We start from the raw sequence: 16486 nt of genomic DNA on the forward strand, positions 1-16486 counted from the left end.
CTCAGGTGTCAGAGAAATGTATTCTGCCCTCCTAAGATAATCAAGGTCAAGGCAGCCTTCTGCAGCAACGTACAACTTTTCCTTCTCCTGCTCTGAACTCTGTCCTGTTCAGAGTGCGCTTCTGGGTTGCAGGGACACAATGATTGTCATGTTATGTGGGGACTTACGTCAGCCAGCGGACTAACATGAGAAACCTGTTCTTAGAGCATGGCTCCCAGATAGGCAACAACACGGGCAAGACGCACACACCATGTTTTATTTGTGTGAATGAAATCACACAATCAAAACTCAGTGTTTTGGAAAGTTGGGTGATTTTTTCCCCGTCTTATGTAACACATGTGGCTTACTATGCATTCCTCAAGTCTTCAAGTCTCCTTGATGATAAAGGGCTGCTTGATGCCACTATCAAACTGACATAACACCTCGCAGGTATTCTTAAAATTTTTAAAATACAAGTTAACTGATCTTGTCCCACTTGTGCAGTAAAGCAAATGTCTCTCTTTTGTTTGTCTGTGCATTATAGTTACAGATGGCCTTACATTCAAATAAACCAATCAACCCACCCCTACTACCCACCTGGGGCCATAAAACACTCCTCTCCCTCAACTGACTATCTACTCAATTTTTTAAAATCTCCATCTACAGCCCTCTTTATAGTCACAGATGAGTAATCTATTTTTATTCTCTAACTTTATAGAACAGTAAAATTAAGCAAGTAAAAAGAATAACCAATAAAGGATTGCCATTTATTTTAAGTAAAGACATAAATGTAACAGACTATCCTCCCAAATCACTATTATTTCAAAAAGGACTTAGTTTTTCTTAGAAAAGAGCATACTTTCAGAACAAAGGTTTCTAATAATCAATTTATCTTTTTTTTTTTTAACAAGGATATTATATTATCATTATTTTTACCACTTGAATGTAGAATAATTTTTGTCAAGAATTGACCGTATTTGGGAGCTGATGATCTACTCTCCAGACACTATTTAGCCCCCTGAAAACTGGCTCTTCCTAACTCCAGAATCTGTTCTTACAGAAACCCATTAATGACTAATTATCAAATCCAAAAGACACTCTTCAGCCCTTCCTCAGTCTCTCTGCAGCACGCTTCTGGATCACTTTCCAACAGAAGTTATCATTACATGTTGGGTTTCCCATACTTCTGGTTGTTTCTGTTTCCTTTGCACCTTGCCTACCCACTAAACAGGTAGGCCCTAGGATTCCATCTCTGGACTTCTTTTCTTGCTGTATTCTTTCCTTAAAGCTGAATCCATTCATATCGAAACACTGGTGAATTCCTAAATCCATTTCTAGCCCAGTTCTTTTTCCTGAGCACCATATCCATATCCGCAATTGCTTCTGGACATCTTTACTATCTCACAGACAAACAGACATTCAAAATATTAGTGATCTCCTCATTCCATACAAGGTACACTTTTTTGTCCTGTCTCACTGAATAAGAACACCAACCACCCAAAGTGACTTTGAATCTTTACTCTTCCTTAGTTTTCTCATCCAATTAGCAACAAAATTTCACTCTGTTTATAAATATTTCTAAAATCCATCTCTTTCTCACATTTCCACTGCCTTAGTTGAAGCACCATAATCTCTTAACTGTACTACTTTAAAGACCTCTTGAGGTTTTTACACAGAAACAAGGTCCTGGCACAATATTTTGCAAATGCAATTTTCTGAGAATTAAGATCCACAAATCTAAGGAAGGTCAAGAACCATGGTCCTTGCACACTTAATAAGAACCAGGTGACAATTTAAAAAACAAACAAAAAACAAAAACAAACAAAAAATCTGGTGCCAAATCTTTCCCTCCCGTTCACTTACAGGTTGTCTCGACTTAAAATGGAACACAGGATTTGGGGTTTAATATTTGCAAAGTTGCACAAGGGAAGTATTTGTAGTACTAGTAATGTTGTTCTTAAGCTGGGTGCTGGTTAAATAGGTGGTTAGTAGTGAAAACTAAGAGCTGAACACTTCAAATATGTGCCCTTTTAACATACACAGCATACTTAAATACAAAATAGCACCACAGAATTTTAGGCAGAATAGTCTCCCTGGCATGACAACTCTTGATCTGCCCTTACGGAAGGGCAGCCTTACCTCCTCTCATATTCCCAATTCATCAAGAAATCAGGAGTTCGATTTGTAGCTACCAGTTATCTCACAATTCCCCTGCCTTCAGATACTATTCATCTTCCCTGGTGCTCATCTTTTAGCCTCATCTTGAACATCCTCCTCTTGATTTAACTTTTTCCTTCCCTTCTCTTCTAGATACTTCATTTCCCTCTCTAGAGCCCTCTGCATACTTTTTATAATTTTCTTGGGAAACAGAAATGGACACTTAATTGCTTTTTTTAAAAAATAAATTTTTATATAAAAATGGCCATAGTGCTCAAAGTAATTTATAAATTCAATGCTATTCCCATCAAGCTACCATTGACTTTTATTACAGAACCAGAAAAAAACTACTTTAAATTTCATATGGAACCAAAAAAGAACCCACATAGCCAAGACAATCCTAAGCAAAAAGAACAAAGCTGGAGGCATCACACTACCTGACTTCAAACTATGCTACAAGGCTACAGTAACCAAAACAGCACGGTACTGGTACCAAAACAGATACACAGACCAATGGAACAGAAGAGGCCTCAGAAATAACACCACACATCTACAACCATCTCATCTTTGACAAACCTCACAAAAACAAGCAATGGGTAAAGGATTCCCTATTTAATGAATGGTCCTGGGAAAACCAGCTAGCCATATGCAGAAAGTGGAAACTGGACCCCTTCCTTACACCTTATACAAATATTAGCTCAAGATGGAATAAAGATTTAAATGTAAGACCTAAAACCATAAAAACCCTAGAAGAAAACTTAGGCAATACTATTCAGAACATAGGCATGGGCAAAGACTTCATGACTAAAACACCAAAAGCAACTGCAACAAAAGCCAACATTGACAAATGGGATTTAATGAAACTAAAGAGCTTCTGCACAGCAAAAGAAACTAGCATCAGAGTGAACAGGCAACCTACAGAATGGAAGAAAATTTCTGCAATGGCACCATGCAAAATGGCACCATGGCACATGTATACCTATGTAACAAACCTGCACGTTCTGCACATGTATCCCAGAACTTAAAGTATAATTTTAAAAAATTATTTTTCAGGGGGCTATGTTTTTTATAAGCAATGATTTGTACATGCAGTCAAAAATTGTTAACTGTTACTGGAGTTCTGAGTTGTCCAAGGATCTTAAAATTATGAAATTTCCATAAATTCCAGATTCATGTCCAAGGATATTAAAAATTATGTAGGAATACCTCATATAAACATGGGTCAAACTACTATGAGGTCAACAGCAGCCAGTGCTTCTGCTATGGAAGATAACCATACAAGAAACAGATGTGACTTCAAGAAAAAGCAAAGAATTGTGTTTCAGTGTACATGCAGTGAAAACATACATCATAGATTTTTAAAATACTGAGAACAGGTCTAAGAACCTCATTAGTTGAGATCCTGATCTGGGAACTGGTGTAAAATAAGTACAACTGGGAAGATCCAGGGCAGGATAATTTTATGGACGAGTCAGGTGCAGTATGTTGTTTTTTGTACTTTTCCTTGTACTACAAATTGTTTTTAAATGTCAGCTGTATAGTAACTATGAGTACCTAATTTGAATAAGGGAGTGCACAAAGATATCTATCTTTCTATACATGTATCATAATCTCCACACTCACATGCAGGTACACACATAAAGAGATAGGAAGATGAAAGTCTGGAGGTAATTTTTAGAATGACTAAGGTATAGGAGAAAGGGAGGGGTCATTTGCTCAAACTACTAGGAAGCTGGAATTACAGAATTCTGGTAATTTGGAACTCTATACTCAGAAACTAAAGAACCTGGGCTTAATTGAGCTACTCCAGAAAAGGTTAACTAGTCACACACAGAACGAATGAGAGCAATTTCCTTCCTATCTTTGATTCTAATTTTAAAAATACAGTAATACTTTTCACAGAATTGGTTTTACACTCAAGTAACAACTCTTACACAAAGCAAAAAACAAAACAGGTTTTAATGGTTAAAACAGATGAAGTAATAGGTTTATAATAACCATTAACTAAGGGAAGCCCTAGAACAAGAAATAAGGATTTTTAATTGCATGCAAAACCTAGTTATCATAAAAACCAATGCAATACCAAAATATCTCAGCTTCCTAGCATAGACTCCAGGTCTTTTCATTTCCAATTCTTGGCAATCAAAATATGTACACTTTTATATGCACCTGGTTGTGGAGGAATAAGCTCATTCACATAGGACTACAAATATCTTTCACAGGTAGGAGGGCACAAAAGAACAGTATTTTCCTCCACTTTTTTGGGTCCATCTTGAGAAACAAAAAAGGCACTCCCAAAGGTTCCTTGGTAACACCTTTGTTAGGTTTCTTAATTACTAACATAATCTTTACATGTAAGGTTAATGGTCCACTCATTTCATAGATCTGGGAACCATCAGGCATTGGAACTGCCTTTAACTCACATGCCAAACATCTGGCTTACTTAAACAAGGACAAAAACTGTATATTGATTTCAAAAACATTTGGGCTTTGTTTCCTTGACAACTTATATGTGCTTAATCACTGGACTTTGGCATGCAGAGCCAAACATATCATGGAACTGAAAGAACCACAATATGAGATGGTGACAGAAGACTCTTTGAATCATTATTCTCAGTTTTCCAATATCAGCTGCTCCAGCTCCCTTATAGCAATCCTACTTTGTCCCTCAGAGCACCCATGCTCTGAACCTAGGTTTAATCTCTCTGCTGAAAGATTAATTAAAGATACTTAGATAAATTACTAAGTCTTTATGATCATCAAACAAAGAGTAAGGGAAGTCAGATGCTCATGGGCAGTTGTCCACTATTCACAGAATCTTTAGAAACCATTTGTCTGAGGCCAAGGAGAATTTGCTTTATCACCAAATTTGACCCACGTTGAGCCATACTAAAACTGCACTTGGGTAACTAGTCTCAAATCAAATTGAGCTTATGTATCGCTCTACATTTATTGCATCCATGCTGTGTGCAATTTCTGATGCTGAATAAGAGAAATGCGGCAATTAAAGGCTTCACCACAAGCATCACATTCATGGGTTTCTTGGGTTTTCACCTCTGCATGCATCTTCTGATGGTTGACAAGACTGCGCTGTTGACTGAAACTTTTGTCGCACTTCTCACACTTATAAGGTTTCTCTCCTGTGTGTATTCTCTGATGCTGAATAAGACCCGAGTTCCGGCTAAAGGCCTTTCCACATTCATCACATTTATGGGGTTTATTACCTGTGTGAACACCCTGATGTCGAATAAGATTACAAAGTTGACTAAAGCTTTTTCCACACTGTCTGCACAGATAGGGTCTCTCACCAGTGTGGATTCTCTGATGTTCAATAAGAAATGAGCTCCGGCTGAAGCTTTTCCCACAGACAGTACATAGATAGGGCTTTTCACCAGTGTGGATTCTTTGATGTTGTACAAGATGAGCACTAACACTAAAAGTTTTCCCACATTCATCACATTTATAAGATTTCTCCTTAGGGTAGACTTCCTGCTGTATAACAAGACTGCAATTTGGATCAAAACTTTCCTTAGTTTCATTGTATGGATAAGTCTTCTCTCTGGTGTGAATTCTCTGATGCTGAATAAGACCTGAGCTTCTACTAAAGGCTTTCCCACATTCCTCACATTTATGGGGCTTGTCTCCTGTGTGAATTCTCTGATGACGAGTAAGGTTGCAAAGTTGACTGAAACTTTTCCCACACTCTTTGCATTGATAAGGTCTTTCACCAGTATGGATCCTCTGATGTTCAATAAGGAATGAGCTCCGACTGAAACTTTTTCCACACTCAATACAAAGAAAAGGCTTCTCGCCAGTGTGAATTTTTTGGTGTTGTATAAGGTATGTGCTTAATCGAAAGGCTTTCCCACATTCACCACATTTATGGGGTCTTTCCCCAGTGTGAATTCTTTGATGCTCAACAAGCAATGAATTTCGACTAAAGCTCTTCTTACATTTGGTACAGTGATAAGGTTTCTCACCAGTGTGAGTTCTTTGATGCTCAATAAGGTGTGATTTCCAACTGAAGGCTTTCCCACAGTCACTACATTTATGGGGTTTCTCACCTGTATGAATCCTTTGATGTTTAACAAGGCTCCTTCTCTGGCTGAAGCTCTGTTTACACTGATTACACTGATAGGGTCTTTCTCCAGTGTGGATTCTCTGATGTCTAATAAGGGTTGAGCTCACACTAAAGGTTTTTCCACAGTAATTACACTCATAGGGCCTTTCCCCAGTGTGAATTCTCTGATGTTCAATAACAAATGAACTGCGGCTAAAACTTTTCCCACATTCATTGCACTGAAAAGGTTTCTCACCAGTATGGACCCTTTGATGTTGAATGAAATGGGCCTTGCGGACAAAACCCTTTCCACATTCTTCACATTTATGGCATTTCTCTTCTGAGTTTGGTCTTTTACGGATAATGTTAGTGTTTTCTCTGAACATTCTCTGTTCCGGGGTCAAAGATTCCCTTGGTATTTCCCATAAGAAGATTCCTCTTTGTTTATCTAACCTACCAACAAGTTCAAAGGTTTCTCTACTCATAGGATCCTGGTCAATTTCACTTTTGATTCTTGTAACTATTACACCCTGTGGTTCCACTTCTTCCTCAATTTCTTCAATTTCTTGTTTTACGGTTGGCTCCTCATCCTTATCTCTGTTCAAAACATCTGGAATAATAAACAGGAAATACAAAGATCAATCAAGGTCTTTGAAGCAAGGAGAAACAAAGTAAAATGGGCAAACAAAGAAACAAATCAAGTCAAGGTGGGATTAATCAGTCTATCAAAGAAAACAGGGTAGGATGAAAAAAAATCCCCACTAAGTTCAGGAAAATTTAGGATGAAAAAACATTATTGGAGTATGATCAGACCAAATAATTAACAGAAAGGACCAGATGCTAATGGCCAGGCATAGTGGCTCATGCCTGTAATCCTAGCATTTTGGGGGAGTGAGGTGGGAGGATCACTTGAGCTCAGGAGTTTGAGACCAGCCTGGGCAACAGTGAGACTTCATCTCTACCAAAAAAGAAAAAAATTTTTTTTTAAGTAGCCAGGCATGGCGACACACACCTATAGTCCCAGCTACTCAGGTAGCTGAGGTGAGAGGATTGATCACTTAAGCCCAACAGGTTGAGGCTGCAGCAAGCCATGTTTGCATCATTGCACACCAGCCTAAGCAATACAGTGAGACCTAATCTCAAAAAAATAAAAATAAAAATAAAAAAAGATGCTAAGAAGAATAAAAGACAAAGATCCAGGGGAAACAATAATTCATTTATTAACAAGCATTTACTCACTGCCCATCAAAAGCACTCCAGAAACACTGTAATCAGCCAGGATTCAGAGATAAGACATGAAGCCCCCCCCCCACCCCCATCAAATGGAATGGATGTTAAGTAAAAAATGGGGAAAGAAAATAATATGATAAAGAAAATATTAAGTAAAAAGCAGTTCCTGTATAAAGAGACAAAATGGCTTTTAAAAACAATAATAAAGGGTTAGGTGACAGAGAGTCTATGATACTGGGATGCAGAATAAAATAAGTATTAAGAAACATGGTCAGAGTTCGTGGGAGTAACAACCAAAAAGGGCAGTCTGTGGTAGCTTATGACTTCACCAACCACAAATCATACCGCAAGTACAAGTGATTCTAAACTCTCTAACAATGTAAGACCCAAGGTTCACCATCTTGTTCCAACGGAGAGGCTGCATGACATCTGAGAAATAAAAATCTTGGATGTGTTGAAGAAAAGACAGCCTAGTGGTCTATCATATAACAGAGTGGTATATAGTACATTTAGGCCTGCTTCTGACATCTTCCTGGTTTTCCATCTCTTGCTGGAATAGATATTAGATAATTCCACCAGAAGATTCAATAATGACCAAATTTATATTTGGCCCTAAACAAGCTCCTTTTTCATACATCCTCTTTTCTCTCAATTTTTTTGTGGAGTCATCTTTGAATTTTCCATTTGCTTACTTCAAACTAGTCATTATTTTATTCTAAAATAACCTTCTCCTATCCCTCTAAGAAACTACTAGAAATTTTATTTCTTCTAAGGCTACTTATAGTGTCCCCTCTCGGTGGGCTGTATTTTCTTTCACATAATGAAAAAACATGAAAGAACTCCCTAAACTTTCTGTCCTCTACCTATAAAATTATCTGCCAATGGTACGTAAAGATATATCTGATTCTTATGTAAAGCTAATCCATCCACCCCTTATCGATTCCACTCACCTCTGGGCATTTGCTTAATTATCCTCTGCCTTTCCTCTTTCTTCAATATACACTCTCTATTGACACTTTCCTACCATTACATAAATACGTCCAATTTCATCTTGAACCTGAAATCCTTCTCTTTATGAAAGCCAAGCATTGAAACAAAATCTTAACACCGAGGTTTTCTATTTCTTATGTTTTCCATGCCCAACCTCTTCCTATTCAACCTATTCTGCAACCTATGGCAAAATCTGGTTTCTGTTTCCAGTATCTAGAGAAACTTCCCATTAGATTACCAATGACTCAAATTTTTTTAAAAAAAAAAATGGGCATTTTTTTTTTTTTTTTTTTTTGACAGAGTTTTGCTCTTGTTGCCCAGGCTGGAGTGCAATGGAGCGATCTTAGCTCACTACAACCTCCACCTTCTGGGTTCAAGCGATTCTCCTGCCTCAGCCTCCTAAGTAGCTGGGATTACAGGCACCTGCCACAATGTCTGGCTAATTTTTTTTTGCATTTTTAGTAGAGATGGCGTTTCATCATGTTGGCCAAGCTGGTCTTGAACTCTGACCTCAGGTGATCCACCCACCTCGGCTTCCCAAAGTGCTCGGATTACAGGAGTGAGCCACCATGCCCGGCCTAAAATGGGCATTTTTCAGTTCTTATGTTATTCAGCAGCACCTAACACTGTTGACCACCCCAATTTCTTGACATTATCTGTTTTTGGTTTCTACGCTATTATATTCTTTTATTTCATTCCCTACTTCTTTGGCCTTTTCTGATAAATTTCCCTCATTTATTTCTTTTCCTTTGTCAACTGATTTTTGTTATTGTTACCTACATTTACATCCTTACTTGTTTTGTATATACACCCTCCAGACATCTCCAGTTAAATGCCGCACAAAGGGCTCACAATTAACATGGTCATCATCATCTGCTCTAATGCCTTTCCCCACCTTTAATTATCTCCTGAAAGGCACCATCATCCATTACCCTACAGTCTCAAAGCAGGAATCATCCTGTATTTCTCCCTTCTTCTTATTGTTAATCAATCATCCAAATCCTGGATTTATCTTTAGCACTTACCTTTTAACCCTCACAATCATGTAGCTGCCTTACAATCTTTGGCTCCAGTCTTCAGACTACCAACACATTATATCTGCCTTACTGATTTGAGAAGAGATCTCTATAAAACAGAATTCTACCATGTCATCACCTGTAGATTTAGCAGCTCCCCATCACCGTTAGGATTGAATCAAGCTCTTTGCTATGATACAACTCTTCATGACACAGTCTCTGAGCCTTAAGTCATGTTCCTACCTACTTTATCATACTTTATATAGGCAAATTGTTTGTGTTACACTCTTTCATGTCTTATCTTTACATATCTCATTTACTAAATGTCCCTCAACACTGTTTACCTGGCAAACTTTTGGTTTCACTTTAAGATTCAAAGCAATCTTTAAGTTTAAAGCAACAGTTCCTCTACAAAGCCTTTACTAAGTCCACTAGACAGATCTAGGTGTTCTATTTTTTTATTACCAGCCCTCGTCCATAACTCTATTATTGCTATGATTACACTGCATTTTTTTAACTGTTTATTATTTGTCTCTTCCACTGGATTGTAAATTCTTTGTGAGAAGGCAGTCTCTTCAGAATATTTGTTCAGTTGTATTAGCTGGATTAGTGGATACTGTTCTGTCAATTTCATTCAAATGAGTAAGACAAAATTATCATTACTTGAAGATGATATGAATGTATACCTAAAATTCCTGAAATAGGCAAATGAAAATATAATCATAACAAGATTAAAAAGCTTGTTCTTAGTACAAAAAAAGTTAGTAAATATTATACAGAAATGATAAACTCTTCACAATAGTAACAAAAAAAATAAAACCTAGGAATAAACATAAGAAATGTGTAAGATCCATAAAAATATTCCATACAATTTTTCTGAAAGACAAAAGGATACAGTTAAACAGAGTTAACCACATGGGTAAAGAGATTCAATATTATAAGGATCTCAATTCCTTTCAATCTATGAAACTAATCACATTCCAATCAAAAATCATTTATGAACCAATAAAAAAGTCAATACTTCTAAAGTTTAGAAGAAGGCAGACTAGTGAAGTACATCCTGAAAAAGATTATTAAAGAATGACTTATATTACCAGACATAAAATATAATATATTGTTAAAGCAAATAAAACGATGACATTGGCATAAAAATAAATAGGTCAACAGGATAGGCAGGTGAAGAAAACAAGTGTAAGGCTCCACACAGAGCAGCCTTGAAATGACTATCCATTAGATCTGGGCTTGGTAATGCTTATGCAGTATCTTCCCATCCTGTGCTCATAGCCAATTTTTCTAGATAGATAGTTGACTCAAAGTGGGTTTCACCAAAGAACCTGGAATTGAAACTGAAGTCACTAGTTATTCTGAAGGTAGCTAGAACTGTAACCTATCAAACCAGAAGCCAAAAGGACAGAAGTATGTGAACATACGAGGAAAGACTAAATTGTCAAGGAAAAAAAAAGAGATAAGACAGTGTTATAGACTGGATGTTTGTGTTCTCACCAAATTCATATGGTGAACTCCTAATCCACAATGTGATGGTATTTGGAGGTGGGGCCTTTGGGAAGTAATTAAATTTAGATGAGCTCATGATGGTGGGGCCCCCATGATGGGATTAGTGTTCTTATAAAAAGAAGAACAAAGACCAGAATGTTTGCACTCTCTCTCTCTCTCTCCCCTCTTCTGCCATGTGAAGACACAGTAAGAAGGTGGCAATCTGCAAGTCATTGCGGAAAGAGTCATTAAAACTGAAGATGTCAAAGATCTGAGAAATTAAGCTATCAACCGTATCATTGATGTAGCTATTGAAGGTTTTTTTTCTTTTTAATAAGCTTGAACAAGAAAAGTATGAATGAAAAGCCAAAACTATAAAGCTAGATGAGAGCTGCATTATGAAAAGCAGTTAAGATGAAGTAGAAGCATTGCAACAGTAGAGTAATAGTGATCTCTTATCAAGGGAGCTCTCACCAAGGAGCTGGAGATAGGGTCTATTGAGGAGGATGAAAAGACTGTGGGAGGATAAATGATGAATGACGGAAAGCTGTATTTAAGCTGCAATAAAGAGGACAGCCTACAAGTACAAGATCATCTATGGGCACACTGTCACACCTTGTCCATATGGTATTTACATATGGGCACTTATTTGGTTCTATCAACCAGAATACCGTATGTATGGATAATCTGGCAGTGACTGAGAGACAACATGGCATATTAAAACACACACACACACACACACACACACACACACCAACAGCTGATATGGCTGAAGACTAAAGTAGTGTGCAGGAAAAAACAGGCGAGGAAAGAAAGATAGGCAGAGGCTACACTTGGAAGGTCCTATATGATAAGAAATTAAGATTTTTATCCTTTAAGCTATCAGGAACCATCAGAAGTTTTACACAGTTAACTAATACAAAATCACTTTGGTGGCAGTAGAGAGAATATATTTTTAAAAAGGAGACTAGTGGCAAGGGGGTAGTTTAGGGGTTAATGCAATAATCCAGTTAAGAGATACTAAGTCTGAAATTAACTGTACCTAGTCATACAAATATTTAAGAAGCATATAATATAGGCCTGGCTCTGTGCTAAGTGCTGGAGAAATCAAATGAAACAGGTATATTTACCATCCTCACGGTAATCAGTGAGGTTAGAAAAGTAACACATATAGAATGATTGTAGTATAGTATAATAAATTCAATAGCAGGAGTATATACAAGGTAAAACAATGAAAGGAGTGCTTAACTCTGGAGAGAAGGCCCTTGATTTTAATGGATTGAAACTCGCCAGGTTTGAGTTACTCATGTGGTCTTCAAAAGATGACTAGGAATTTGAAACTCAACAGAGAAGACGATGACAACAATATAAGTCAATATTTATATTGTTCTTACTACATGTTAGTGTGTTAAGTGTTTTACATATATTAATTTAGTTAATGCTGACAGTAACCCTATGAGGTAGGTGCTATTATTATTTCCATTTCATAAAAAAATAAACTGAGGCAAAGAGAGGTTAAATCACTATAGTCACCAGGCTAAGTAAGTGGTGGAACCAGGATTTAAACCTAGGCAGTTAGGCTCCACATTACTTTTCTTAGGTGGAAATAAAGATTTGAGCCAGGCACAGTGGCTCATGCCTATAATCCCAGCACTTTGGGAGGCCAAGGTGGGTGGATCACCTGAGATTGGGAGCTTGAGACCAGCCCGGCCAACACAGTGAAACCTCTTCTCTACTAAAAATACAAAAATTAGCTGGGTGTGGTGGTGCACACCTGTTTATCTCAGCTACTCAGGAGGCTGAGGCAGGAGAATCTCTTGAATCCAGGAAGTGGAGGCTGCAGTGAGCTGAGGTCGCACCACTACACTACAGCCTGGGCAATAGAATGAGGCTACGTCCTAAAAAAAAATTGGGACTTATCTTCACAGAGTGGTAGCTGATGACCTGAGTGTAGGTAAGGTCCCCCAGGGAAAGAGTACAGACTGAGGGGAAGTCTGAGAATGCAAGCCAATGGAGGGAAACAATAAAGACTCTCACATGTTCATAGAGAGGTCGAATAAAATAAGGTCCCAAAAGGGTCTACTGCATTTGACAATGATGTTGTTACAGATCACTGTTAAACAATTTAAAGGGAGTATTAGAGGCAACACAAAGGGGCTCAGACACAAGGGGAGGTAAAGAAGTACAGAACACACATTAACTACTCTTACAAAATCCTGACTGTGAAGAGAACAAGCAGTAAATTATAAGGCAGCAGCAAGAGGGAGAGTCTGGCTCATAGGAGGGATTTTTTCTTTTTTCCTCTCTTTTCTCCTATTGGAAGAGTTATGAACATACCAATCATCAGAATAAGGGAGAATAAATAGAGACTGAAACTATAAGGGAACAAAGAATGACTGATTAGTTTCTGGAAAGGTGAGAAGATGAGAGCAGCTTTAAGTGTGCAGATAACAGGCAGAGAAGTTGAGAGTTCGTGCTTATTGGCCCCTATTTTCTCTGAGAAACAGGTGAGCTTCACTACTGAATGATGGATAAGCTTTTGGAATAGTCACTAAAAAGAACAGGGCAGTGAGCATATCAAGGACAAAAAATATTGCTAAGATATAAAAACCCCAGTGGAGACTAGAAGAAAAAGGCCATACTTATATACAGGACATCAATCTTTTTGGTTAGAGAATTTCTCCTGCTATGTTTAGCAATTCGGGTAGGAAAGAGGGAAAGGTGCATTTTATAACAAACACAGGATTTGAAGTTTGCAGAATGGGTAGAGAATAATGACAGGCTGGCAGGTGAGCTTGCTGGTCATTAGATGGGGAGACAAGCCCAGAGAGGATGGACACCTTGGTGAAAAAACAGAGACATCAAGGGACAGGAAACATCGTTAATAATGAGTGGGTTTAGGTGGAAAGAAGTAGGAAAGATAGAGAAGTTGTAGTAAGCTCCACAAGGGGAGAAAGCCTCTCTGTTTTGGCTACCCTTGTCTAGTTAGTCAATAAACTTTCATTGCCGAATAACTGGTCAGAGAATAGGGTATTGGGATTTACGATTTGCCTGTTATGACAAAATTGCTGTGATCAATGATGTAAGGTGCTGAGTGAAAATGAAAAGCAGGGTCCCTGAAGTAAGACCCACTGAGGCTGAAGTATTAACTAGGTCATCCATGGCATGAGTTAAAATAGATATGAAACATGTGACAAAGTTATGTGTGAAGGACCAAACAAAAAGTTGACAGTGAAAAGGAATTGAGTGGAAAAAGACCTCAAAGAAGGAGAGATTTTGTTTGAAGGTGGACAACTAATGCTTTGGGGACAGCATTTAAAAGCTGAGTGAACAATAACTTCCCCCTTCCAACGCTGAGACAAAGGATGGGGAAGGAGGCGGATGTGGGAGAATAAGCGGCCCCCACTTGAAAAACTGCCAGAGAAACGTTGTCCTTGGGAAAGTGCCAGATTTCAGTTAAGGCCAGGAGGTAAGGAACATTATGTGAAGACGAACAGGGGCTCCAGAAGGCAGAGTGAAAAGGGGTGGGAGGAAAGCTGTGGGAGGATGAGCCAGGACGGAAAGTACAGAACAATATGGGAATGAGATTAGGAAGACAGGATGCCCGAAAGGCTTGCAGTTTGGTCACTTCAAGGAAGCTAGGGATGAGAGGTATGGAAACAATTAATGGCTAAAAGGTTTGAATCAGAACTTTGGAACTAAGCAGTTTTGGTACTGGTTTCTGTCCAAATATTCTGTTAGTCTGATTTCTCTCTACTTTCTTAGATATTTTAATTAGAGAAACAGCAGATTCTTACCCAGTGAGACCAGGTTTCCATAATTCTCCATCATGACATCTTTATACAGGCTTCTCTGAGCTGGGTCCAGATAATCCCACTCCTCCTGGGTAAAAAACACAGCCACATCCTCAAATGTCAGCAACCCCTGAAATAGTATGATTTCTGTAGTCAGTTCCTGTTGTCTCAAGGACAATTCTACCACTAAAAGTGGCAGAGGCAATCACTTATCGGGGCCAAATAGGCTAGGAGGAACATGATAACTGAAAGTTTCATATGTTGCCCAATTCTGGGAACGAACTGTAACTGACAGACATCTCAGACTAGAAAGGACCTATGGATAAGGCTTTTCTGATGTATTATGCCCTAACAGTTTAATTTTAGTAAACTGCCCCAAGGCCTCTCCAAGCTTCCCTCACCTCACTGCCTACTTCAATTTTCCATTTGCACTGGCTTGTGACTCTATTCAATTCAATTCCTTGAGGTTCTCTAAGCGTGTACCTTGGGGTCCAGGCACTGTGCCAGGAACAGAAGACACAAGGGAAGGTCAAAAATGGTGCTTCACCTGAAGAACTCACAAATGAGAGAGCTAGTCTGGAGCATTATTTATTTTCTCTGGCCGATTTATCAAGTCTCTCTAGAAAAAGAAAAAAAAAAGGGGGAGCCAGTGGGCAGTTTGTTCGCGAACCGCAACCCAGCGCACTAGTGGGGAGCTCCTTGCAAGGCGCTGGCCCTAAAGAGGCGGTCAGGAGGTGGGTGGGGGGCCCGGGGAGAAAGCAGTGGTGCGGCCTAGCTGGGGTAGTGGCGAGACAACCGGGATCCCCGAGGGGTGCTTACTTACCTTTGACTCCGGCGGGGGGCTCGGGGAAGCCATCTCCCAGGCAGAGAATAGGGGCAGGAATTGGGGGCGGCCTCACGGAAAGGAGCCTCTGGTGAGGCCTACCCGGCTGCTGGAAATTAGGCTCGACGAAGACAAGGATCCCTGGCTGGGTCTGACCAGTCCCTGCCTCGGCCCCCAGGCGGTCACGACCCCAACAGCGTATCAGACCGCGATCCCTGGCTGTCCCCCAACCTCGAACCCCAACCCCTACTCCTGCCTGGTTACGCAGCCTTCCAGGCCTTGCTAGAGCCTCCTCCCCGCTGCCAGTTCCTCCTCCTTTCACCCAAGTAGCGCTATGACCGCCCGCCCCCGGACCAGAAGGCGTCACCCAGATCGTTCCCGGGGCCCCCCTCAACTACATCTCCCGTCATGCTCGGAAAGAGCGCCGCGGTCCAGGCGCCGCCAGCAACAGCTACCGGACTACATTTCCCAGCGTACACAGCGGGAGGGAGCCTACAGGAAAACGAAAGCTCTTGCCACTGGGATTATATCCGATTGGCTGATCTGGGCACGTCACTGCTGGCTGAGGGCTGCGCTCAGGCCCGTGGATCTCATCGAAGATGGCGGCGCGATATCTGTCCGGTATTACCAGGCGAGTCTTCCTGTGGACAGTCTCAGGGACACCACGTAGAGAATTTTGGTCTCGATTCAGGTAAAACTGAAGGGTGGACGGTGGGTCACGTTCAAGGAAAGTTAAGGAGGATGAGGGACGAATTCAAAAGAGGGTGTTAACGCTATCGTGGTCCCGCGCCTGATCGGAGCAAGAACAAGGAGGTACGGTTAGGGTCCCGAGTTGAGAAGCACTCATTGAGTGGTGGGACCCAGTCTCTTCCCCTCTCGGCCTTAGTTTTCTCATCTTATAACGGAAATACCACCCCCTTTCCCTTTCACTTCACTCATTCAT

At 39.7% G+C, this 16486-nt stretch overlaps 2 protein-coding genes across 9 annotated transcripts in view; one reads left to right on the forward strand and one right to left on the reverse strand.

The window, feature by feature from the left end:
• MRPL50 (mitochondrial ribosomal protein L50) overlaps window positions 1-16486 on the forward strand; it is a 448968-nt gene that overhangs the window by 418117 nt on the left and 14365 nt on the right. For 2 of the 4 annotated variants that reach the window (XM_050761523.1, XM_050761524.1), the window contains exon 2: window positions 16121-16234. In XM_050761523.1, coding sequence (XP_050617480.1) covers window positions 16143-16234 — 92 coding nt within the window. In that variant the 5' untranslated portion in view covers window positions 16121-16142. The remainder of the gene's footprint in view (window positions 1-16120; window positions 16235-16486) is intronic. The other 2 variants (XM_050761525.1, XM_050761522.1) reach the window with 1 other exon arrangement.
• ZNF189 (zinc finger protein 189) lies at window positions 4079-15916 on the reverse strand. 5 transcript variants are annotated; one of them, XM_050761503.1, is made up of 4 exons: window positions 15544-15916; window positions 15204-15339; window positions 14724-14808; window positions 4079-6806 (listed from the first exon to the last, which is right to left on the reverse strand). In XM_050761503.1, exons 3-4 carry the CDS (start codon window positions 14755-14757, stop codon window positions 5086-5088), a joined length of 1755 nt encoding a protein of 584 aa, XP_050617460.1. In that variant the 5' UTR covers window positions 14758-14808; window positions 15204-15339; window positions 15544-15916; the 3' UTR covers window positions 4079-5085. The 5 variants fall into 5 exon arrangements, with proteins under 5 accessions (XP_050617460.1, XP_050617459.1, XP_050617458.1 ...); XM_050761502.1 differs by having other exon boundaries at window positions 14724-14850; XM_050761501.1 differs by lacking the exon at window positions 15204-15339 and having other exon boundaries at window positions 14724-14805.

The sequence above is a fragment of the Macaca thibetana genome, chromosome 15, assembly GCF_024542745.1.
Source record: "Macaca thibetana thibetana isolate TM-01 chromosome 15, ASM2454274v1, whole genome shotgun sequence".
Taxonomy (NCBI): Eukaryota; Metazoa; Chordata; class Mammalia; order Primates; family Cercopithecidae; genus Macaca; species Macaca thibetana.

Coding starts and splice junctions, on each gene's coding strand:
- ZNF189 (XM_050761499.1), bottom strand. CDS start 15,576: ATGGCTTCCCCGAGCCCCCCGCCGGAGTCAAAG. Junction 14,851..15,543: donor GCCCCCCGCCGGAGTCAAAG/GTAAGTAAGCAC, acceptor ATACTATTTCAG/GGGTTGCTGACATTTGAGGA. Junction 6,807..14,723: donor TGGAAACCTGGTCTCACTGG/GTAAGAATCTGC, acceptor TTATTATTCCAG/ATGTTTTGAACAGAGATAAG.